Source organism: Sus scrofa, chromosome 9 (assembly GCF_054392235.1).
Source record: "Sus scrofa isolate SSC_HxYL_T2T_F1_AM1 chromosome 9, Sscrofa_HxYL_maternal_Yorkshire_Landrace_v2.0, whole genome shotgun sequence".
In the NCBI taxonomy this organism is placed as follows: domain Eukaryota; kingdom Metazoa; phylum Chordata; class Mammalia; order Artiodactyla; family Suidae; genus Sus; species Sus scrofa.
The window spans coordinates 10,846,916-10,871,232 of NC_139391.1; the positions used below are offsets into that span (position 1 = coordinate 10,846,916).

Consider the following 24,317-nt stretch of genomic DNA (forward strand, 5'->3'; position numbering starts at 1 on the left):
TTCCCTCCTGCTCTGTGTTCTGCGTCGCTTTGCAGCCCCTTGTAAGAGTGTAGACGCAGCTCTAAAGGCTTTAAGCAAATCTGGATTTTCACGCAGGTGCGTTTCCTTAAAGCGAGATTCGCCAGCCGCCACAGTGTCCTCCCCCACCTCCCCTGCCCTGTGACATTTCTTCTCCCACGGAGGACGGAGAAACAGGGTGTGGATCTAACCCTGCCCTCAGGAAGCCACCAGTCTGCAGGGACAGGGCAGGACAGGATGGCAGGGGGCCGAGAGGCCAGAAGAGTACCCTGCTGCTGTAGGCAGGGGTGGAAGGAGGATTTCCAGGAGGGCTTCCTGGAGGAAGTGGCAGAGGAACAGAGACATGGAGGAGGTGGCCAGAAGGAGTGGGAAGCAGCAGAGCTGAGAAAGAGCTGCCTCGGGGTTAGAGGTGAGAGCACCCAGAGCAGCAGGATGGGTGTTGGGGACGAGAGACCGGGCAGCCACGGGAGCCACGGCCCAACACGCACTGCCCACACCTACCTAGTGTGCAGGATCCCAGCTAAGCAGTTAGTCTACACAAGCCCAGCTGCAGATACAGCAGAGCAGAATCCAGGCAAGGGACCTCAGGAGCTGGCCTTGCAGGCAGGGAGACTGTTCATTGAAAACCTTCAGGCTGACTAGGTCCTTTGTCTTCTCCTCCATCCATTCAACCTCCAGGGCATGGCTCTTCCTGGGCATCGGATGAGAGGAATGAACTCGGTAAGTTTCCTACCGACTTGTGACAGGCAGGCAAGGCAACTACCAATTACATACAGAGGGCAGTTAGGAAAGGGTGTCAGGAGGAGGTGCCTTTTTAGGTGGGCCTGGCAGGATGAGTAGGAGTTCACCAACATGTTGGCAAAAGGCTAAGGTCTTCCAGGGAAACAAGAACAAGCTGACATCATGAAGGGTTTGGGGAAGAGTCAGAAGTGTGATGCGGCCAGAGTGGTGGACGCACAGGAAGCAGAGGAGCTGAAGACAGTGTGAGCAGAGCCTTGAGTGCCAGGCTAGTGTTTCGGGGTTTCCAAGACCATCCCCAGCGGTGGCTGCCTGAAGAACCACGAACCAAACAACTCCAGATCGCCCGGCCCCTCGAGGATCTGGCGCTTCATGGCCCCACCTCCCATCGGGAGAACCCCAGCCCCTAGAGATGCCAGGAGTGCCCCATTTCTGGGAAGCCACCCCCTCCCCGCCCCCCGCCTCAAGGGACCGGAGGGCGGCCCCAGCCTGGTGGGGGAGGGGAGGGGACTTTATGGGGACCAGCTGGCACTGATTCACCCTGAAAATCATGACTTGAGGCCCCATGGGTGGGGACACACCCGGTCCTGTGCACAGAAGCCCCATGCAAATGCTAGGACGGCTCCTCGTGAGGGAAGGCCAGCTCCCGGAGCCTGCTCTGCCTCGCCAGGAAGCTTCTGTCCTCACTTTCTTCATAAAAAAGGGAGCCCTGTGCCCCTGAGGCCCCTCCTCCTGGGCACCTTCCAGGAACTGTGGCTGTTTCTTCTCTGAGCTTCTGCAGCACAGCAGAACCCCCTCAGATCAGGAGACGGGGGCCACGTGGACAGGCCACCTCGCCCCTCCGAGCCACTGGCTTCTCTTCCAGAAAGTGGGCAGATACCCCCTGTCCCAGGGCATGGCTGTGGTTGAGCTAATGTGCATGGAAGCTCCAGGCACAGGGCCAGGCCCACGGCAGGCTGCCGGAAATGTAGAGCAAATGAGCCCCAAAGCCTCCGAGCGCAGAGAAAACCGGCTCAGCCCTGGGGGCGGGGCGGGCAACACGGGAGCCAGGCCGGCACTGGCTGTCCGTCCCCCTGACCTTGTCCCCCACCCGTGGGCGAAGGTTGGGGAGAGGTGAGGACCCCAGGGTGTGGCTTTGGGGACCATTTCCACCCCCTGCCCCCATCCAGAGCCCCCGGGTTCTGCCCTGAGTAGGGGGGTTTTGAGCTGAGGCCTCTGATAACAGAGCTGCCTCAGCCCTTCTCATCATGGCAGCTCAGAGGATGGGCAGAGTGCCAGGGGCCACTGTCCCCACGCTGCCACTCTGCAGGGCCCAAGAGCAAGGAGGCCCACGGCCTGATCCAGGCCTGCTCTGACACACCCACACGGCACAAGGCCTGCCCTGCAACACACACCACACAGGCGGACGCCTCGAGGGCATAGACAAAAATGTCAGGAGATCTGCGGCTGCTCTCAGAGTTTGGTGCCCAGACAGACACACCTGGACACAGACTGCACGTGTGCATACAGACCCACCAATGCCCACACACACACACACACACACACTGAAGCACATATACACAGATGCACAACACACACACAGCCAGAGACAAGCAGGTGCAGACACAACCACGTGCAAGGGAACACGGTCACCTGCCCACTGGGGACCCTTTTAGCATGATCACCCACACACTGCACAAGAGGCCACCCAGGCCTGGTCACAGATGGGCACCCTACATCCTGGCTGCAGCACACTCCTTGGGGACAGCGTGCTCTCACAGCTACGCCTCCTCTGACCTGACAGCATCCCCGTAATGCCGGCGGGGGTGTCTGGTCCCCGACGTGCAGCGAGGAGCTGAGGACGTGCAGAGGCCCCGGGCCAGCTCCTGGGCGGAAAGCGGGATCCTGCCTTGAATCCTGGTCTCCTGTGTCTGCTCCCCCACTCTTGTGCCCATGGATACGCACAGAACCTCATGCCAAAGGGAAGCTCGTGGGCACTGGTCCCTAGACCAAGAGTTCCTTTCACAGATGAAGAGACTGAGGCCCAGAGAGAAAACCCCCAGGCCTCCGGGGGCTGCGCAGACTTCAGTGGAGGATCCAGGGCCGCACCTCCGGCCCAGCCCCCAGGTGGGACCGCACAGACACCGTCACCCGCAGAGCCCTGAACACGCCCGCAGGCCGGCCCGTGCACACCCTCCCTTCTCAGCCGTCCCGCAGGCTCGCTCGGGGCCACTTGGGGCATTTCCAGTGCTCTCCGTTAATTCTCAAAACAACACAGGAGGTGAGGGTGACTGGTCGCATTCCGCACGTAAGGAAACTGGGTAAGAGATTAGGCCCAGGGAGTTCCTGTCGGGGCTCAGCTGTTAACGAACCTGACTAGGATCCATGAGGTTGCGGCTTCGATCCCTGGCCTTACTCAGTGGGTTAAGGAACCAGCGTTGCTGTGAGCTGTGGCTGTGGTGTAGGCCAGCAGCTGAAGCTCCGACTGGACCCCTAACCTGGGAACCTCCATATGCCGCGGGTGTGGCCCTAAAAAGACAAAAAAAAGGGTTGTGCAGGTCCAGACAGCAGGGGCATCTTCCAAAGCAAATCTAGTGCTTTCCATCACACGGCACCTTCCAGCTCCACACACATCCTTCTCACACCTACACACACACACACACACACACACATACACACAGCCCTCGGCATTTTCCCCACGACCCCCAGCTCAGTTTTAGTGCCAGCTCCCCCTCCCAAGGGGTCTTTGGAAGAAGGACGAGTTTGTTTAGGGCTTAACCTGCCCCCCAGCCCCCACCCTCTCCCCTCCATCGAGGAAATGAATTCCACGTGCGCCTGGTCTGTCTGCTCCGAAATCAGCCTCCAGGGTTTGGAAAGTCCTCTTTGATGTTGGAAGCCAGTTTAATGAGTTGGTTGGGTGTGTTTTGGGGGTTTTTTTGTTTTGTTTCCTGTAAGACAGAAGTCTCATTTTCCTAAGAACCCAAGAATTATCACTCCCTCCCCACCCCTCCCATGAGATTCTGGGATCCCAAGGCCTGGACTCCCAATACAGTGCTCGCAGATGCCCTAGGGGTTAGGCCAACTCGGGGAGGAGGCAGGGGCAGGGCCGGAGGCGACCTGCTCTGAATGTCTGCGGTGGGCTGAGCCCTGTGTCGGGAACAAGCCTGGCGTGGGCCCTCCCCACGCCCATTTCAGAGATGACAAAACAGAGGCTCCCAGAAAGGGTGGGACGTGAGCCTGTGGCCAGCGAGGCCCGGAGCTCTCGTCCGCCCGGCTCCAGTTCCTGGTCCCCAACCCGCGTCATCCTGCAGCTGCTGTGCCACCCAGGACCAAGGAGCTCCTCTCTCTGCCCCCCGGGCACCTCGCTGCGCCACGGGGCCAGCAACCTTCCTGATGGAAGGACTGCTAAGCTCTGTAACGACCTCTCAAGCCGAAACCATTTGCCACCACGCGGGAACGGAAGGGGCTAATTTCTGTTTTTATTGTTTTTGTGACAAGAGGCAAGTTGACCTGTAGAATTCACACAAGAAGACATCAATTCCTATCGCTCTAAGGCTCGTGTTAATGAGCCCCTGGGGGGCTGCCAGGGAGCTCAGCAGGAGAGTTCTTTGTGGGGAGTGGAGCAGGGAGAGGGCCTGGGGGCGTCGAGCGTCTCTGGGGATGCCACTGGCCCCTGCCCCTCTCTGTCCTTCTCCCCGGGGCCTGGCGGAGGCTCTCCCCAAGCTGGCGGTGCTCCTGCGGGCTTCGTCAAAGGCCACCTTGATTGTTGGTTTATGAGGTCCTGCCAGGGGTCTCTAGGAGAAAAGGACAGACAAGAAGGATGACGCCCCCAGCCCCAGAACAACAGTGGTGGGCTTTTAGAGCCCACGGCTGCTCACGACCTTTTGCTTCTCCCGAGCCCTGCAGCAGTCCTGCCACGGGTCACACGTCAGGGGACCGAGATCCCGGGAGGTGCAGGGCCACTCACTCCTGTGCCCGTGTGGCTTTGGGTCCAGAGGCCTCCTAGGGGATGGGGAGCCAGTCCCAGCTCTGGCCCCCGCAAAGCGCTGGGGTGAGGAGCTCTGTGACCCTGGGGTGCAAGGCAAATCAGGACGGGCACACTGGCCCCCAGCCTGCCACACTTTCATTTTCTCTTCTGCTTCCCACATGCGCCCAGAGGAGCGTAGAGCAGGGTTACTGCCTTTGCACAAAGGGAACAAGGCCGTGAGTGACAGCCAGGACCTCATAGCAACCTGGCAGGGGACACTTCTTCTTTTTTTTTTTTTTTTTTTTTAAAGATTTTTATGTTTTCCATTATTGTGGGTTGACAGTGTTCTGTCAATTTTCTACTGCAAAGTGACCCGGTCACACATACGTATACATTCTTTTTCTCACATTATCCTCCATCCTGCTCCATCCCAGGTGACTAGATACGCAGCAGGATCTCATGGCTTATCCACTCCAAAGGCAACCGTTTGCATCTGTTAAGGCAGGGGACATTTCTAAGCCTGGCTGTCAGAGGCAAAGCTGAGAGAAGAGGCCCCTGTGCGGAGGGTCTCTGGGACACTTCTGTGGGCACTGCTGCCCCCTGGGTGGCTATGCCAACACCCGAGAGGAGGGTTTTGTCCCCTTCTCCGGATCTCCTCTAGCTTCCCCGACATCCCCAAATATAAAACTAAATAGCTTCTCCAGATATAGCAAATACAGAACCCTGAGGATAAAAGCATCTTTAAAAAACTTGACTTTAGGAGTTCCCGTCATGACACAGTGGTTAACGAATCTGACTAGGAACCATGAGGTTGCAGGTTCGATCCCTGGCCTTGCTCAGTGGGTTGATGACCCGGCGTTGCCATGAGCCGTGGTGTAGGTCACAGACGCGGCTCAGATCCTGCGTTGCTGTGGCTCTGGTGTAGGCCGGTGGCTACAGCTCCGATTCAACCCCTGGCCTGGGAACCTCCATATGCTGCGGGAGCAGCCCTAGGAAAGGCAAAAAGACAAAAAAAAAAAAAAAAAAAAGACCCTTGACTTTAAAAACAATCAAGCTATAGGGGTTCCCACTGTGCCTCAACAGGTTAAGAACTCGACCAGTATCCTTGAGGATGTGGGTTCAATCCCTGGCCTCACTCAGAAGGATCCAGCGTTGCTGCAAACTGCAGCATAGGTCACAGATGCAGCTCAGATCTGGCGTTGCTGTGGCTGTGGCTGTGGTGTAGGACGGCAGCTGCAGCTCCAATTTGACCCCTGGCATGGAAACTTCCATATGCCACAGGTGCAGCCCTAAAAAGAAACAAACAAGTAAACAATCAAGCTATAGTGCACAATTCAAGAAACGTTTGGTACCTGCTTCCTAATATCATGACAAGTCCCCATCCAGCCGGCCCTTCCTGCAGAGATTCTGTGTCTGCCTGCGGGTCTGTCTGTCTGCGGTCTCCTCTCCAAGTAAACGGGGGGTCGTTTGGTGGTGTTTCTGCTTATGTTTATATGTGATGCCTGAGAGGCTGGATGTGCGTGTATGTGTGTGCGCATGCGTGCACTTGTGTGCTTGGCCCCTGGGCGCCCACCTGCTGGATCGGAGCCTGTGGGCCTGGGTGTGCGTGGGATTCTCCCTGCTGCCTGGAGGCCTGCGAGGCTCTCTGGGGTGAGCTCGCCAGGGCTAATCTCCGCTCTCCTCCCTCCCTCAGCCAAGAAGATGGAAACATTGCTGGCACGTTCCAAAGTTTCTGGCACGTTCCACAGTTTCTGGCACGTTCCACAGTTTCTGTCTTGGAGCAGAAAAGTCATCAGCTGAGAGAGCTCAGGATGACAAACGGCTGCCAGACACGCTGGTTGCCACTCCCGGGCAGGGGCAGGTGGAGAGAGGCTGGGAGCAGGGCTGCCCGGGGCCCGGGGGAGCTTGCGGAGCTCACCTCCCGGGTGCCTGGCCCTGGCAGACCTTCCGGCGCGTGGGCCAGCCGGGCTCTCGTGGGGCCGGTTCCACAAACACATCAGCAAGAAAACAAGCGCGACAGGGACCCCGTGTTGGGAGATGGGACGGGGGGTGGCAGCAGGGCACTGACTGGAGTGTGTGACAAGAGCCACCTCACGAAGGAGGCAGCAACAGAGCTGAGGCCTGCTCTCCAGGCACAGGGGACAGCAGGAGTGAAGGCCCTGAGGTGGGGAGCTCGGTGTGTCCTGAGGAGCAGCAGGGAGGCCCTGAGCAGGTGACTCACCGTGGAAGGTGCTGGAAAGCTGAGCTCAAGGGGCAGGCCCAGGCTGGATGGAGTGGGACCTCAGAGGTGGCATGAAAGAGTTCGGGTAGGAAGCCCAGAGGGTGTTAAACAGAGACTGTCCTTATGAACTGTATTTGGGGTTTTTTTGGTTTGGTTGGTTGCTTGCTTGCTTTTTGTTTGTTTTGGGTTTTTTGGGGTTTTTTTTGGTTTTGGGGTTTTGTTTTTTTTTGTTTTTTTTTGTCTTTTTAGGGCTGCACCTGTGGCATATGGAGGTTCCCACGCTAGGGGTCAAATTGGAGCTGTAGCTGCTGGCCTACACCAGAGCTACAGCCACACAGGATCCAAGCCTCGTCTGCGACCCACACCCCAGCTCATGGCAACGCCGGATCCTTAACCCACTGAGCGAGGCCAGGGATCAAACCCTCATCCTCATGGATACCAGTCAGGTTTGTAACCTGCTGAGCCACGGTGGGAACTCCGTGTTTGTGTTTTACTTAAAGATCCCTCGGCGGATGGGGGGACAGGCCAGGCGGCCCTGCGGTGGCCAGGAGAGCAGGGGTAGGGCTGGAGGAGCCAGCGGCCGGGGCCGCGATGGAGGCAGAGCTGCGGGACTTGCTGAGGGGACCCCAGGACAGCAGCCAGCTTTCTGGCTGAGGATGGCGAGGCCACCCATGAGACGAGAACTCGGGTGGAGGCCAGGCCGTGAGCGCTCCAGAAGCAACTGTTGAGGGGCAGCGTGAGCTCCCCAGCCTGGAGCTTGGTGGGGGGTTGAGGGCCAAGGCCCATGAGGGGTGTCATTGGCATGGGGGTAGGAAGGGATGGCCAGGGGCTGGGGAGTGGAGAGGAGCCAGCGGGGAGCCCAGGGCGGAGGAGCTGGAGCCAGGAGAGCAGAGCCGGGCCACCCAGGAGGCCTCGGAGAGTACATTTCTAGGCAGAGGGAGGTGGGAAACGCTAGCTCGCAGTCAGGCTGGGCACTAAAACTGCCCACGGAGCTGGTGACACGGGCAGAGGTCACCGGTGAGCCCACAGAGCCTTCTGGGCGGGTGGGGGCTGGGCAGGGCGTGGGAGGGAGCAAGTGGAGTCAGCAGACGGGCCTTCTTCTAAGAAGAAGGCAGAAGCGGGGTGGGCGATCGAGGGCTCTGAGCTCAGGGGACCACTTGCTCTTTGAGACCAGAGAGGTGGCCAGAGCAGAGGACTGGGACGGAACAGGGCCGGGGGCTGCAGCGGGGCTGTGAGCTGGGGCTGCTGTGGCGCGTGGGAAGGCTCGGAGGCCGGGGACCTGCCCAGGATCACAGAGCCAGTCTTGAGCCGGGCTGTCACCCAGCAAGCCATCTACAAAGGATCTGGAGCTGTGTGGAGGCTTTTCTGGGAACACAAGCAGATTCTGCGCCTGCGAGGCTGGCGTGTCCTTATTCAAAGGGAGCATCTGGGGGGAGTTCCCATCGTAGCTCAGTGGAAACGCATCTGACTAGCCTCCATGAGGACACGGGTTCGATCCCCGGCCTCACTCAGTGGGTTAAGGATCCGGCATTGCCGTGAGCTGCGGTATAGGTCACAGACATGGCTCGGATCCCGTGTGGCTGTGGCTGTGGTGTAGACTGGCGGCTACAGCTCCGATTGGACCCCTAGCCTGGGAACCTCCATATGCCACAGGTACGGCCCTAAGGAGACTAAATAGATAAATAAAAGGGAGCATCTGTGTGTCCTGCCCCCCGAGGGCTCCTCACAGCACAGGACATCCCCATCCATCCCCTGCCTCCTCCCTACCTCGCTGGACCCCCGAGTGTGTGGGGGAGAGACTCAGAGATGAAGATGGGTAGGGCTCTGTGTGGCCGCAGCCACTGCTCCACCCAGGTTCCTGGGGGTCCCGAGGCCTGGGGGGGGTTGTCCCTTGACAGCAGGGGGCAGGAAATGGCTGCTCTGACTGTCCATGGCCCCTGTCCCCATGGGTCCTTCTGCTTGGAGGACACCCGGCCTCAGCTGCTTTAGCACTGGTCTTTTCCTAGGAAGCCCATGTGTCCCCACCCATTTCTTATCTTTGAGAGATGGGAGGGGGGCAGCCTGGGGTAGGGTCACCCCAGAAGAGCGGAGAGGAGCCAGCTGGAAGTTCAGATGAAGGCAGGGCCCTGGGCAGGACGCTCTGATGCAGTCGTGCAGTGGGACCCTGGTGGGGTCCGGACCCCGGGTCGGCTGCCCCCGTGGAATGAGCCCATGAGGCCCGGTGCTCCCCACAACCTCCTCATTTACAGGAAATGAATTCTCCGCAATGGGCAGCCTCTGTGCCCTCCGGCCCTCCGTGGACTGTCCACGGCTCGAGAGGAGAGAACTCAGAAACAGCACCCGGCAGCCAAACCCTTCCTGCTCCCCTGACCCCTGCACCCGTGTGGACACTCAGAGGACAAAGGAAAGAGCCCAATGGCAAGGCAGGCACCAGCTCTCCGGGAATCTGCTTCTTCTGGCCCCTAAAATAAGAGGGCCTTTGATCTGTCAGTTCCTCATCTGCTGAAATCATCTGCACGGTGGCAAAGGCCCAGTGGCATCTATCACCTGTCACCGGCTCAGAATGGGACGGTTCTACCTGCTCAGGGACGGGGGACCCAAGCTAATCACGGCGCACCCGCACATGGCAATCCTGCCGCCCCAGGCGAGAACAAAGGGCTCTGGACGATGCGGGAGGGCGCTCAGGACGTTGAGTGGAGGGCACGGACCCGAATGAGAAGTTGTGCAGGCAGCGTGACCGCGCTCACCGCAAACCCGTCAGAAACAGGCCAGCAGGAACCAGTGACTGTCTCTCAGGAGCCCAGAGGTGGTGATTAAGCATTAAAGAATTCGGTATTTTTCAAGTTTTCCCTACGAGGCAGGTAATACCTTTACGATCAGAAAAATAACAGATATCAAATTTCAAACAAAGGAGGCCAGGCTTTGCGGGAAACTCCTCTTACTCACCCGGGTTTGCTGTCCAGAGGTGTGGGGAGGGACCTGAGGAAGCCCGCCTTTCCCACCAGCCAGTAGGTCTCCTCGAAGCCCTTCCCCTGGAAGAGAGAGGAGAGGGGCTGAGCAAACCGTCTCAAGCGGAGAGCAAGGCCGGAGGCATGAGATTCCCACGGCTGGCAGGAGAGCAGCCTAGAACCTGGAGTCAGACGGTCTGGGTCGCCCATTGCCAGCTAGAAAGACAAAAGACCAAAAATAAATAAATAAATAAATAAATGAAAGAGAAGGCCGAGGTGACAGACGCATCCCCGCCTTTGTGGTGCTCGGGAGCAGGTACCACCCAGTGTCACGCCTACAACCGCACAGGACTGGCCGGGGACCCCCTGTGGGTGCACAAAGAAGGCATGAGAGTTACTGCCAGGGGGGCAGGGGGGAGGAAGAAGAGGGGTGTTGCTGGGTCAGGGCAGGCTTCGGCAAGAGCTGAGGTCTGTGCTGGGGTTCAGAGGGATGAGTAGGATCCCAACAGTGCTATGGAGAAGGCATGGGCTTTGACGCCTCCAGCCCCGGGAGACAAGCTACGTGACTTTGGACAAGTACTTTGCTTCCCGGATTTCATTTCCTCAGCTGTAAAATGAGGGCACAGATCTTCTCGTCATTTTTGATCTGGTGATAAATATGTTCGTACAGGTTGTGCACCAGCACCGTGCCCAGGACGGCCACTGACAGAAGCAGCCTCTCTGCCTTGTCCCTTCTCCCCGTGAGAAGCCAAACAAGGGGGTGGCTCCCGGGCATCAAAGTGGCCTTAGAATTTGGGGAGTTTAAAGGCGATCCGCTCCCTGGCTGGAATTTCTTCCTGCCACATCAGTCAGATGAGATTCTTTCTTGCCGCCCATAGAAACTGGACCTCTGGAGACATTTCCCATTAATCCCGGGAAAGAAAGTCTCTTACCTTCAGCTCAGTCTGGCCTCGAATGTCAATTTTGTAGCCTTCATCCAGGCTGACAGTGTCTGGACGGTGCTTCTGCTGCCGTGAATTCTATACGCTGAGCAGAAAGATAATAGTTGTTGCCACTTGGTGACAGCATACCTAGGGTTTGGCAAAAATCATTAAGAGCCTGTACCAGCTCCAGTTGCAGCCAGTAATGCACACAATTTGGATTCATGCAATATCCTTTGCCTGGCCTTCTTGTCCCCCTAGTAGATTGCTGGGCACTAAATCAGAAGTCTCAAGGAAAAGCAAATGACACAGACGGAGGGATAAGAAGAACTTGAGATGAAGTCAGAATCCTAGGAACACCATCTCTGCTTATAGGGCAGTGTGTGACGGCTGAACCAGCACAGATAGGCATTCTGTTTCTTTTAAGGGCAGGACTCCCCACAAGGGCCCCACATCTGGTTACGCAGGAGGAGTCCTGAGTGACATGAGGGAACCCAAACCTGTGACGCCAGAGGCAGAAGCTAACTTTTTTTGGCTGCTCTAATCAAGCCATCAGGGTGGTTCCTGCCACCAGCAAGGACCTAAAATGGCATTTTTGAAATCGAAAGGGGGTCTCCTCACTGTAAAGCTGGGGAAACCAAGACCTGGAGGAAGAGCATTGTGTCCAAGTTCACTAAGCACTGGCGTTCCCGTCATGGCACAGTGGTTAACAAATCTTGACTAGGAACCAGGAGGTTGAGGGTTCAATTCCTGGCCTCGCTCAGTGGGTTAAGGATCCGGCGTTGCTGTGAGCTGTGGTGTAGGTCACAGATGCAGCTCGGATCCCGCATTGCTGTGGCTCTGGCGTAGGCCAGCAGCTACAGCTCCAATCAGACCCCTAGCCTGGGAACCTCCATATGCCGTGGGAGCGGCCCTAGAAATGGCAAAAAGACAAAAAGCCAAAAAAAAAAAAAAAAAAAAAAAGTCGCTAAGCACACAGACCCAGTCAGGGCAAGAACCCAGGTTTCCTGCCTCTCGCATCATTGTTTTCTCTGTAATTCTCTCATCCCAAAAACCCCAAAGTTATAAGAATCAGGGACATAGTACCGTCTCCTTATAGTTGTTTTACTGATAACTAAGGTACGCTGCCACCAGGTGGTGATTCGGTTACTAGGCACTGTTTCAAACAGCCAGGCTGCAGGAGGCATTGAGGGAGCCCTTCCGGGGGCAGAATAGAAATACGAGACACTCACGCAGCCCTGTAGACTCCATCCGAGATGCGGTGTTGACAGTGTCCCCAAAGAGGCAGTACCGAGGCATGGTGAGACCCACGACCCCTGCCACGCAGGGCCCTGAAACTCAAATATGCCCAGTGAGCTCCAGCAGGTCCTGGGCCCAAGAGAAGTCCCTACAACCGTCTGGTCATTTCCACCCCCACCCCCCAAATGTCTGTCTCTTCCCAACCTCTTGGGCTCCAGAGGAGGGGTGAGGATGAAGCTGTATGGAGTCTCCAACACCACCTAGAGAGGACAGGGCATCTGTGCTAGGCTCCGGGCTGGGGGTAGGCGGGCGCAGATCAATCAGAGCCGGGCTCTGCTCTTAGGGAGCTCCCAGTCAGGTCTGGGGAGGCGGGTAAACTTTAAACAATGAAGAGAGAAGGCCCCAGGGCTGTACCAGCCCAGGAAAGGAAACCTGACCCAGTCCGGAGGACTCGCTGGAGGGGGCGGTACATAAACTGTGTCCTGAAGGAGGAAAGAATGATGCAGGGAACAGCAGGTGCAAAGGCACAGAGGCAGCGAGTCCACGTGCCTGTGGGAAAGGAGAGGAGTTCCCACCATGGCTCAGCAGGAACGAAACTGACCAGTATCCATGAGGCTGCCGGTTCTATCCCTGGCCTTGCTCAGTGGGTTAAGGATCCGGTGTTGCCGTGAACCATGGTATAGGTCACAGACACACCTCAGATCCCGCATTGCTGTGGATGTGGCGTAGGCTGGCAACTGTAGCTCCTATTCAACCCCTAGCCTGGGAACTTCCACATGCCACAGTGGTGGCCCTAAAAAAAAAAAAAAAAAAAAAAAAATTAAAAAAAGGTACATGAATCTGAGCATCACAGATTTTTTAATTTATAACATCTTAGAACCTTAAAATAATAGAAGAAAAAAAGAACTGTCAAACATTTCTATTACGGAGTCTTGGAATTTTAGAATTGCGGAAGCATGCCACAGGGGTAGCCCCAGCCAGGGCCGCGGGCGGGTCGGGACGTGGGCTGGCCCATCCCGGGCACAGCCCAAAGCCGTACCTGAGTGCAGGCCGGTCCTGATGTGAATGGGCACAGTGGGCGTGTGCCTCATGCGGAAGTCGCCCACGGAGCCGAGCATGTCCAGGGCCATGTTGGCGATCTCAGTGGCGTGCCAGCTCCCGTTGCGCCGGGGCAGCCCCGATGCCACCATGTAGGCATCCCCGATGGTCTCCACCTAGAAGTCACGGCCTTCCTGCTCCAGCACGAGCACACGCCCTCCGGGGGCTGACGCACGTGCGTGCCACACAAGGCCACCTCCCGGGAGCCCCTGACCCACCCCTTGAGTCTCTGCCCCACGGTGCCGTCTCTACCGGCCTCCCACCGCAGCTGCTCTGGCCACGATTAGATCTGCACGTTTCAGATCACCTTGGTCTGAATTGCAAGCACCTTTGCCTGTCTCATCTCTTCGGAGCAGACCATGGGTCCCTTGGCAGCGGACCTGGGGGCCCATCTGCAGCACGGGGCCGCAGCAGCAGATCAGGGCTTCCCCTGCAGGGGCGCGCATGGATGCTGGATCTATAGAGAGCCTATTTCCCAAACCCTGGGCCCTCCAAGGTATACTGAAAAGAACGCAAAAATCCTCGGAGTTCCCGTCATGGCGCAGTGGTTAATGAATCCGACTAGGAACCATGAGGTTGCAGGTTTGATCCCTGGCCTTGCTCAGTGGGTTAAGGAGCCAGCATTGCCGTGAGCTGTGGTATAGGTCGCAGACGCAGCTCGGATCCTGCTTTGCTGTGGCGTAGGCCATTGGCTACAGCTCTGATTTGACCCCTAGCCTGGGAATCTCCATATGCCACAGGAACAGCCCTAGAAAAGGCAAAAAAAAAAAAAAAAAAAAAAGCAGAAATCCTATAGAAGTGGATTCAAACCCTGGCTCCGTCATTTACCTTGGTCGGGCCACTTCACCCGTGCAAGCCTCAGTTCCTCTTACACGGAATGCGTATGAGAGAAAGTCTTGTCATTTAGCGACTTGGATGGACCTAGAAATTATCATGCTAAGTGAAGTCAGTCAGACAGTGAGACACCAATGTCAAATGCTCTCCCTGACATGTGGACTCTGAAAAAAGGACACAATGCCCTTCTTTGCAGAACAGATGCTGACTCACAGGCTTTGAAAAACTTATGGTCTCCAAAGGAGACAGGTCAGGGGGTCGGGGGACGCGCTGGGGGGGGTGGGATGGAAATCCTATAAAATTGGATTGTGATGATCATTGTACAACTACAAATGTAATAAATGCATTGGGTGATAAAAGAATAATCATAACAATAAAAAGAGAAAGTCTTGTCATAGATGCTCAATAAACAGACATGTCTCACCATCATCCTCCTCGCGGCCACCAGCGGCAGCAGCAGCGCTTGCTGGGCTCATGGTTTTAGAGTCGAGAGAACCCCAGAGTCTCATAATTAGGAGGGACTCTAAAGGCCCCCACCTGCCTCCCTGCTGGCTGTCCAGGCCTGTCTGCATCTCCTCCCCGAGGCGACTGCTCCAGGCAACTCTGATTTACTAAAGTTGAGCTCAGGGCCACCTGCTTGTCACCCGCAGGTTCCAGCTCTGCCTCCTGAGCTCAAGCCACAAACCTTTCCTCTTCTGAAGCTCACGCTCTGTCCTGAAGGCCCTGGTCCGGGCGCTGGGGACACAGATGGGTACCGTGGCTTTCTCCTGGGCCACGGGCCAGGCCAGCCAGGTGAAGACAGAGACTCTATCCTCTACGTCATCCCATCTGTAGGCTAAAGAGCCCAGCTCCTGCACTGCCCCTCCTGCAGTGGGCACCTGCTGGCACCACGTGGCCCTGGGGAGCAGAGTGGTCCCTCTGACCCCGCCGGTCTGCTCTCCCTGAGCACCGGGTGGACACCACCAATGATGTTTCCTTGCCCCTAGGGGGCGCTGTAATTCAAGCGCTCTCACACACCATTAGCTGTGAGCCGTGCCTTACTCCCTATGTCGCCCAGCCCAGTCTCTCTCTCACCGACTATCTTTGCCCCAAAGCTGGACGTGTTCTGTCCTAATTATGCGACATTCTGCTCCGATACCAAAATTCGCTCCCCATGGCAAATGCTTTAAAATTCACTCCCCACGGAGCTGGCAATCAGGGACTCCCAGGAGTTGCAGACTTGCCTGCCATTCCTAACAGGGGCTCCTAGGACCTCCTGCTTCAGCCAAATGGGAACCTTGCTGCTCTCCGCAGAGACCCTCGGTGCTTGTCCACCTCCAGGCTTTGATCGCCTGCTCCTTCTGCCTGACATGCTCTCTCCCAGTGCCTGTCTGCTGTGATCCGAGCCCTCCATCAGGCCAGCTCACACTTCATCAAGTCCATAAAACCTCCCCGGCCACCTGCTGGGAAAGAGATGCTTCCTCCCTGGGGGCCGTGACCTCCATCTCCCTCCCAAGCATCTGCTGTGGTCCCCGCAGCACCTGCTTGTGGGCTGGCGTGAAGGCGGTGGGGTCACGGGCAAGGCTGCTCCCCGCTGTGTCTATTTCCACAGAGCGAGACCTCCCACCCCACAGCCCTGGAAGGAAAAATATGAGCAAGCCCTGGCTTTCCCTCTGCCCACGTCCTTCTTCCCCACAGAAGGACAAAGGCACCACCCGATTGCCAAGAATGAGAACTAAGTGCTCCCTTAAACACTCATACGGCAGTTATTATGTGCCAGACACTACCCCAAACCCCTTACAAATATAACCCATGAGAGCTGCACAAGAATTCTGGGAGGTCGGCACTAGCGCTGTTGCCATTTTGTAGATGAAAACTGGGCCAGAGAGGTGAAGGCACTTATCAACGTCACACAGCACAGATTTGAACTTGCTCAGTCCAGCTCCAGAGCCCGTATGCTATGCCGCCTCTCGATGCAAAGGGTGTGGGCCCTTCCTCTCTTTCTTTTGGAAAGAATCTGCCTGTTGAGTGGCCTTTCTCTCTGTCCCTGCCCGGGCCGTGGTCGGCACATGTGTCTGGACCAGGTCCTGCCTCCCAGAGGCGGTTCAGGAGACCTACTGCTCTCTGGCCCCGCTTCCAGCCCGCCAGGTGTGCAGCTGCACTTCAGGAGCAGTACACCTGCTCTGGGGACGGCACATGGGTGACCCAGGGTCCAGACTGGGGAGGAGGAGCAGCAGAGAGCCCCAGGCGGCCACACATCCAGACCGCACATTCTCCAAGCTGCTAGGCTGACCCGGAGCCCTCCACCTGCCGGGCCCCCTGAGCTGGAAGAGAGAGTTTGGTGTAATAAATCACCACCCCATACAACCCCAGCAACAGAAAGATGACCAGGCACAGACTCTGCCCTCTAGGAGCTCAGACTTATAAAAAGGCTCACCAAGACTCTTGTCATCGGCGACACTCAGCCACAAGCGAGGGCCGAGCTCCTTGTATAAAGGTGTGGTCCTTTTGCAGCTGGGAGAACAGAGCCAGAGGAGAGGCGGGTACAAAGGTTTCCATTGTAACAAACACAGGGGTGCATTCTAAGTCCACCGCTGGCTTGCTGTGTGACCTTGGGCAAGCCGCCTACCTCTCTGAGCCTGTATCTTCATCTGTACAGTAGGGAGAATCATGCAACCCTCTGAGAGGGCATGGCAAGGGTTAAACGAGATACCCTGTGACAATGTGGGGGCCTGGCCAGTCCTCTGCAGACACTTACCCGGTGCTGGCGCCCACTCCCCATGCTGTGCTTTCAGGGGGAGGCCTCAGCGCCTGCCCATCTGGTGCTCATGCTGGTCTTGGTAGGAACGACCGTGCTTCCTCTCCCCGCTTCATCAGCAGGACCGCCCTAAGCCATAGGCTCTTCCACCTCTGTTCTCCAAATGGGAGCTTGAGGCTCAGAGAGGTGCAGCGATGAGCCCAGAGTGGCTCAGCAGCGTGGCGGCGCTGAGTGACGGGGGTAAGCCCTCTCTGCCGCCACAACCCGCACGGGTCCCAATCCGAGGTTCTGTCCCCAAAATGTGCTCGTTCAGCACGTGCTGGGAGGGACTCGCAGACCCCTGCGGAACCAGGAAATGATCGCCTGGCTGCCTCCCAGCCCAGACCGGATTAAAGAGCCGTAACCCGATCCTGCTGGGACGGAGGGCGACCGGGGCGGCTGCGTGAGCGATGAGAGACGAGCTCGCACGTGGGGAGGACACCCCCCTCCCCGTTTCCCCACATCTGGATGGGTGTGCGGGCCTGGCTTTCTTTCCTTTCTCTCGGCCCGAAAGAGGCAGACCTCTTGGCCAGAGTTCAGAGCAGATGAGAGAGCGTGATTCAGAGCTGGGTGGGACGCGTGTGTGAGAAAAGATTAGCAGGGGAGGAAGAGACCAGGCCAGGGTGACTCAGGGCACATCAAAGCTGCGGGGCTCAGCAAGACGGGACGAGGAATCTTCTCCTGGGGCCCATGGCGGCGGCGGCTTGGGAGGCAGGAGGGGAACTCAGCCAGCGTGAGCGAGAACGCCTCCGACCACGGGCTGGGACAGGGACGTGGGGTCCTGGTCGGGGAACAGGAGGGAAGCTGTATGGCAGGAGGGTCGATGGCTCAGGGCCCCGCGGTCAGCATCGGGCAGCGTGGCGCAGCGGACAGAGCGGGGCGGTGGGGGGGGGACGTGGCAGGTTCCTGTCCTGGCTCTGGCATCCACCAGCTGTGTGCCCTCGGGTAAGCCACCTCCCTCTCTGGGCCTGGGGGAACGCCTCATTTAGTCGGCACGCATTTCCTGAGGACCTACTATGTGTGGGACATCGCCAGGGACAGAATGGTTTAGGTTAGAACCGACAGGGCCAGGGGCAGTTAGGAGAGCATCACACAGGAGCGCCTAACCAGGAGGGCAGGGACGCTAACCCGAGACCAGGAGGAAGACCAGGAGCGAGCAGGAGAAGAGGGAGAGCAGGGCTTCCAGGAAGAGGGAACAGCATGTGCGAAGGCCTCCTGGCTAAAGAGAGGAGCAGAGAGGCCCAAGAGGAGATGGAGTGGGGAGGGCGGAGGGCCCCCTCCTGGAGGGTCTTAGGGGCCTCTGTGAACCTGTGGCTTTGCCCTGAGGAGGTCTGTGTCCTGGGGGGGTGAGCCCCTACGAAGGGGGCTTTCAGGACCAGAATGCCCAGGATCAAGTCTCAGCTTCACATCTTGTGAGGACTCTATAATTACACAAGCCACATAACCCCCTGTTTTTCCATCTACAAATGAGAGGAACCATTACCTACCCCAAAGCTTGTTATGAGGATCGAATGGGTTAATACATATAAGGCCCCTTGTCTTGTGTGTGGTATACAGTAAGCACCCCATAAGTACTGGTGAGGGAGTTCCCTAGTGGTGCAACAGGTTAGGGACCTGCCGTTGTCACGGCTGTGGCTCAGGCTGCTGCGGTGGCGTGTGTTCGATGCCTGGCCTGGGAACTTCCACATGCCATGGGTGCGGCCAAAAAAACCCTGGCAATTACTGTCACTGTCAGGATACGGTGTGTGATGCTATCAGCAGACTGCCTGGCACCTGAAAGAGGCAGTTCTCTCGTCTGAAACTTCCCATCCTGGCTTCAGCCCAGGGCCTGCCCCCGCCCCAGCCCCAAGTCCTGAGCTTCCTGGAGGCCAGTGGTGAGAAGGGGGGCTGGTGGATGGATCACACGTGAAGATGAAGGCCCGGGGAGCCCGAGGGCGGCTGTTTCCTGGGAGCTCCCTCCCCGCCTCCTCCTCTGTGCCTGACTGGCTCAGGACCCCCAGCTACTGGATGAGAATGGCGTGGGGTGGGGGTCTCCACCGCAGGCAGAGAGGGCAGCAGGCTATCTTCACAGGCTCACAGTCTACACAGCACTTCTACCAGGAGATGAGGATCTGCCCATCATCTGTGAATACCCAGGGACTGGAGTTGACAGTCCTGTTTTATAGACGAGGACACAGAGGCCCAGAGAGGGGGAGCCACTTGCCCAAAGTGACACAGAAGCTGGTGTCCAGGGTGGGACTCAAACCTAGGATTGAGAGGAGCACAGGGACCAGATCATGGAGAGTCTTGATGGCTCTGCCAAGGCCCCCACCGCTCCCTCCAGCATCTCCCCTCCACCACCCTCTCCCGCGGCTGGTCCACTCAAGGTTCACCCATCAGATCCCACTTAGCATCCCTCACACTCACTAGGTCACGTGAGAGGCCCGCCCTCTCAAGCCTCAAGCTCTGGCACATTGCTCCCCCATTGCTTGCCTAGAACCACAACCAGACTGAACAATGCCAGGAAGACAGCACCTCCTCCAGGAAGCCCTCCTTGCTCTTTACTCCACACACCTACCCCTGGCTACACGGGGGCCCTCTCAGCCTCCTCTGCCTCCCCCATCATCACTATCACAGTGGCTTTTCTTTGTCTTTTACCCACAGCATTGAGAGCTCCCCGAGGGCAGGCACAGAAGCTGACTCATCTGTTGGTCCCTGCCTGGCACAGGTGGAATCTGACTTCCCCACTTCTTGTATCTGGGCTGGCCTTTTGACTTGCTTTGACCAACAGGAAATGTCAGAAAAAGCAATGTGCCCAATCCCAGCTTAGCCTTCAAGAGCGTCTGTCCGTCTGCCTGCTCTCAGACCTCTGCCACACCAGGGAAGCGATACCAACTAGCCTGCTGGAGAGTGAGATCCCCTGTGGACCAGAATTGAGCTGTCTTAGCCAAAGCTCCAGGCATGGGAGAGGGTCCAGCCAAGATCAGCAGGGCTTCCTCTAATCCACAACTGACCACAGCTGTCTAAGTGAGCCCAGCTGAGTCCAGAGAACTTGCCAGCTGGACCTATGGGCTTGTGAGCAACAATAAATGCCTATCCTTGTACATTACGGGGGGGGGGGAGGAGTTATTTGTTACACAGCAATAGCTTACTGATAAAAACACAGAAATAAGTGACTGGAAGTAAACGTATCCCACAAACAATGGTAGAAGAGGGAGAGACGGAATGCCTGCCTCCGGGTCCTCTCACCTTGTACACGTCGTGGCCGCTCAGAACAGCATCAAAGAGCGTGTAGAGGTCGTTGAGCAAGCCCACCACCTCGATGGGCTCACTCAGGGCTGAGATGATGGTAAAACCCACAATGTCACTGAAGTATATGGTGACCTGGTCAAAGTACTCTGGCTCCACAGGCGCCCCTTTTTCAGAGCTTCAGCCACAGACCTGAAGGGATAGGATGGGCCAGAGTCACGAGTGAGTTAGCAGTGAGGGAAGGATATTTGGGGGAAATCCTGGGTTGAGTATCAGGGCATCTGGGGCAGGTCTGCTGGTGTGCTGGCTCCCCTTCAGCAAATACCTGCCCCCTCTCTGGACGTTACATCCTCTGGAGTCAGATGGGGGACCCTGTGCCCTCTCCTTGTTCCCAAGGGAATGAAGCAGCAGAAATGCAATGCGCACGTGCCCAGCACAGTGCCAGATACATACAAGGGCTCTATGAAGAGATGTTGGATCAACAAACAATGAAGGAATTGAATGGCATCATGGAACCCAGATTTACTGAGCACTTACTATGCCCCGGGTCCCAGTACTCAGAGCCAATGAGGCTAGAGGCACAATCAAGTCCACTCACAGTGGGAGCATCTGAGAGAGCAACCTTTCCATCTTCTGTCTCTCCAGCTCCAGCTCCTCAGTCCGCTCCTGGATCAGGTCCTCCAGGTTCTGGGAATATTTCTCCAGCATCCGCAGCATAGAGTCAGCAACGCTGGTCTTCTTGCCTTGGTTGATGCTTTTGAACTGAAAATGGAATGCAAATCCCAATTCGCCCCTGCAGGTCAGCACACTTGGCTCTCAGGTGGAGAATCTGGACCACAGGAATGAACCGGACATAGTCCCTGCCTCGAAGAGCTGGATGGTGGGAAGCACATATGTAATAGACAAGGGATGCAGCTCCGACAAAGGAAAGCACAGACGGCTAGGAGGAAAATGGGTTCGTTCTGTAGAGGCAGGTGGGCAAGGAGAGAACTTGGCAAAGGAACCCATGCCCAGCACTGCATCATCATTAACAAACACACTGGTTCTCACAAAAACATGGAGACATGGCCATTCCTTGTTCTTAAGGAAAAGTGGATGGATGGGTAGGTGGATGGATGGGTGGGTGGGTGGGTGGGTGGTGGATGGATGGGTGGATGAAGAGATAAGTACGTAGATAAAAGCAATGTATTTTGGTTATTTATGTATACAATCTAATCTACCTCTTTATTTCTCTTCTTAGTCAACAAATATGCCTATGATATAAAATATTACCTGAGTAAGGACACTGAGACCAGAGGAAAATGAAGGTTTAAAAAAAGTTAGGTCAGGATTGGTTGATGCTTTTGAACCATATGCATGCTGGAATTTGGTCACAGTTTTGGATATGGGCTTCCTAGCAACAAAGCAAAGAGGGAAATATTGATAATGTAATCTACGGCGTCCATAAGACAATGCCTATTGGACTAGTTGCTCAAAAGGAACACAGCTGCTGCTAGTGCTCAGCACAGAGAAGTACCTCTTTTCGGTCTTCATAAGAGGACATTCACAGGTTGCTAAAAACTGTACCTTCAGCAATAACCCTGTAGGAAATATGGCAGCCTGTTTCCTAGAGAGACTTCCTAGAACTTTCCCCAATGTGATTTGCACCTTCCCAAAGTGCAGTGGGTCGGAGAAACAAAATTAATGATGATCAAAGCGGAGGGGTTAATTCCTTTCACTCAGCATCTTGACGTGTGTGTGTGTCTGTGTGTAGGTGTGCAGTACTAACCTACTTCTCTCAGGCAAATACCTATAAGGTGGGGAGTGACAGAAGCCCCTGAAGAGCACTTTCTTTGTCTTTTCAGGGCCGCACCTGCCGCATATGGAGGTTCCCAGGCTAAGGGTCGAATTGGAGCTGCAGCTGCCAGCCTTCACCAGAGCCACAGCAACGCCAGATCCAAGCCAAGTCTGACCTACACCACAGCTCTTGGCAATGCCGGATCTTTAACCCACTGAGTGGGGCCAGGGATCGAATCCGTGTCCTCATGGTTACCAGTCAGATTTGTTTCCACTGAGCCACAACGGGAACGCCAAAAGCACTTATTTTTTATGCCCATTAAAAGCAGAGGCACAAGCTTTAGAGGTCTGTTGTCATGGGTGTGACAGCTGCTGACCTTGAGATAGCAACATGGACAAGAAGCTACAATCCCCAAGCACGACCACCTCTGCAAGGAGGACCCTCGCTTTATAAATGACGGAGCAAAGATCTGGGAAGTACAGCTTGCCAAGGACCACACAGTGGAGGAAGTGAGCAGCAAACCGAGGTCTATCGTACATTCATTTCATCAGCAGCCGTCCCACTGGATGACTGTATCATTCGGAACATGTTCCCCATTGTTTCCCTTGGGTCGCCCAGGAATGAAATCAGAGTGTCTACAAACAATCACGTCCTTCCTTTACGACACTCATTTTCTTGCTTAATTGCTTTGGCTGGTACTCAGCGAATGTTAGAGGAACGTGACCCAAGTATTCGGGCTTCAAGGTCAGGGCTCTTTCACCTCATTCTCTCCCCAGAGAACTGCTTTTTGGTTTGGTTTGGTTTGGTTTGGTTTTGCTTACTTATTTCACTGGATGGTCACACCAATATGTCAGGTGAAACCAGAGTTAATCTTTCTAGGAATCATCTGAGGACAGCTGAGGCTCACCAGTGCAATCAGCGTGGCCAAGGTCAAGTAGTAGCTAAGGGGCACCATAGAGCTGCCTCCGCCTTCTCTCCCGAAGAGCCTTAGATAAGCTCTTTTCCACTGTCACCCCGCATTCAGGGCAAGAGCCTTCTCCCCCACCTCACTGGCCATGGCGATCTCTGATCCCTGGAAAGATCCCAGCCTGGTGTCTAGGATGGCTGCCCATCTTAGCGCTGCCACCCACCCTCGCAGTGGCCGCTGAGAGCTCACGGGCTCCGAGGTCCAGATGCCCCATCTGTGAGATGGGACACCACCCCTGATGCCAGAGCTGCAAGGGAGGAGAGGTGTGGAGAGAGGGACGTGGGGAGGCTTTTCCAGAAGACGCCTGGGTGTTTCTCCTGTCTTCCTGCCTCTCGATCCCCCATCACCTGTCTGGACAGCCCCTCCCGCTCACTGAGCCTGTCCTTGGCAATGTTCCACTGTCGGGGGTGGGGGGTGAAGGGCAGGAACAGGAGGCGTGAAGATGTCCCCTCAGGCTTGATGGGCTGGCCCTGTGGGAGCCATTAGCTGGCTCAGTCAGGTCCACACGCTCCAGCACCATCCTGTGAACTCTGCGCAGGCTTGCCTGGCGCCTCCCGCTGCAGTCCCCAAGGCAGCCCTGGGGGGGGGGGGTCCCCCTTGCTGGCACCATCCACTCCCTGAATCAGGAAACCCGCGCTGCCTCCACAGCCCCAAATGGCCCCTCTGCTCTGGTGCCAGGAAGCCCGGCACAGGGCTGGGCTCCCCGCATCAGCTCTGCAGACAAACCTGGGTCTCGATTCGGCCCCAGCCTTTACTCTCTCCGTACTTTAGCAAGTCCCTTAACCTCTTCATGCCTCAATTTCTCTCCTATAGAGCCCAGATCGTAACAATGCTGCCTCGGAGGGCCATCAAGAGGGTTAAATGAAGTAAGCCCAGCACCCAGCGCAGGGCGTGGCGCCCAGGAAGGCACCTGACAAATGTCCCCGGGCCCCCAGTTCTGCGAAAGCTTTCCTCCGAGGGTAGACCTCAGGCCCCACCTTCAGGGGTGACGATGCCGGTCCACTGCCCCCTTTCTGCACAGAGTTTCCGGGTCCTGGGACAGCATGGGGCCCCCAGCGGGCTAGCGAGGTGAACTGGTCTGCTGTTTCTCGCAAGCAGCCAGCTCCTCTGGGGGCACTGACCTGGGTGTAGACCTGGTCCAGGGTGGGTCTGTCCTCCGGAGCCTCCTCCCAGCATCGCTCCATCAGCTGGATGCACTCGGGGGGCCCGCGGTCAGCAGACACCCGTGGCCGGCACAGGGGAGGGGGCGACAGCACCTTCCCGATGATTTCTGCAACAAACACGGAGTGGGCTGAGGTCCCCAGGGGGCTGGTGGTAGGGGGCAGGCCTGGGATCATAAGAGAGAGGGCACGGGGGGGCCTGTGGGGGTGCAGGTCTCCGGGGCTACGGGTATTCCTGGGCCATCCTCCTGCGGGGACCATGCTGGCCAGGGGACCCAGGCTTGCTGCTGTCCAGGGTCCGCCTCAGAGTGTGGCCAGGGAAAGGGTCTCAGCCGGGGAGCCAGGAGAGCAGGGCTTGAATTCTGGATCTGCCACCACCTCTCTAGGAGGTGTGGACAAGACAGTGGTCTCTGTGCCTCAGTCTCCCCATCTGTGAAATGAGCTTAA

General features: G+C 56.8%; 1 protein-coding gene across 1 annotated transcript in view; it reads right to left on the reverse strand.

The window, feature by feature from the left end:
- Positions 1 to 4,194: 4,194 nt before the first annotated feature.
- The window catches only part of LOC100523457 (guanylate cyclase D-like), a 34,915-nt gene continuing 14,792 nt past the window's right edge, over positions 4,195 to 24,317 (reverse strand). Inside the window, 10 exon segments of the mRNA XM_084978328.1 lie at positions 4,195 to 4,529; positions 9,870 to 9,955; positions 10,804 to 10,856; positions 10,859 to 10,897; positions 12,024 to 12,122; positions 13,070 to 13,244; positions 19,967 to 20,136; positions 20,139 to 20,158; positions 20,565 to 20,728; positions 23,832 to 23,980. Coding sequence (XP_084834454.1) covers positions 4,328 to 4,529; positions 9,870 to 9,955; positions 10,804 to 10,856; positions 10,859 to 10,897; positions 12,024 to 12,122; positions 13,070 to 13,244; positions 19,967 to 20,136; positions 20,139 to 20,158; positions 20,565 to 20,728; positions 23,832 to 23,980 — 1,157 coding nt within the window. The 3' untranslated portion in view covers positions 4,195 to 4,327.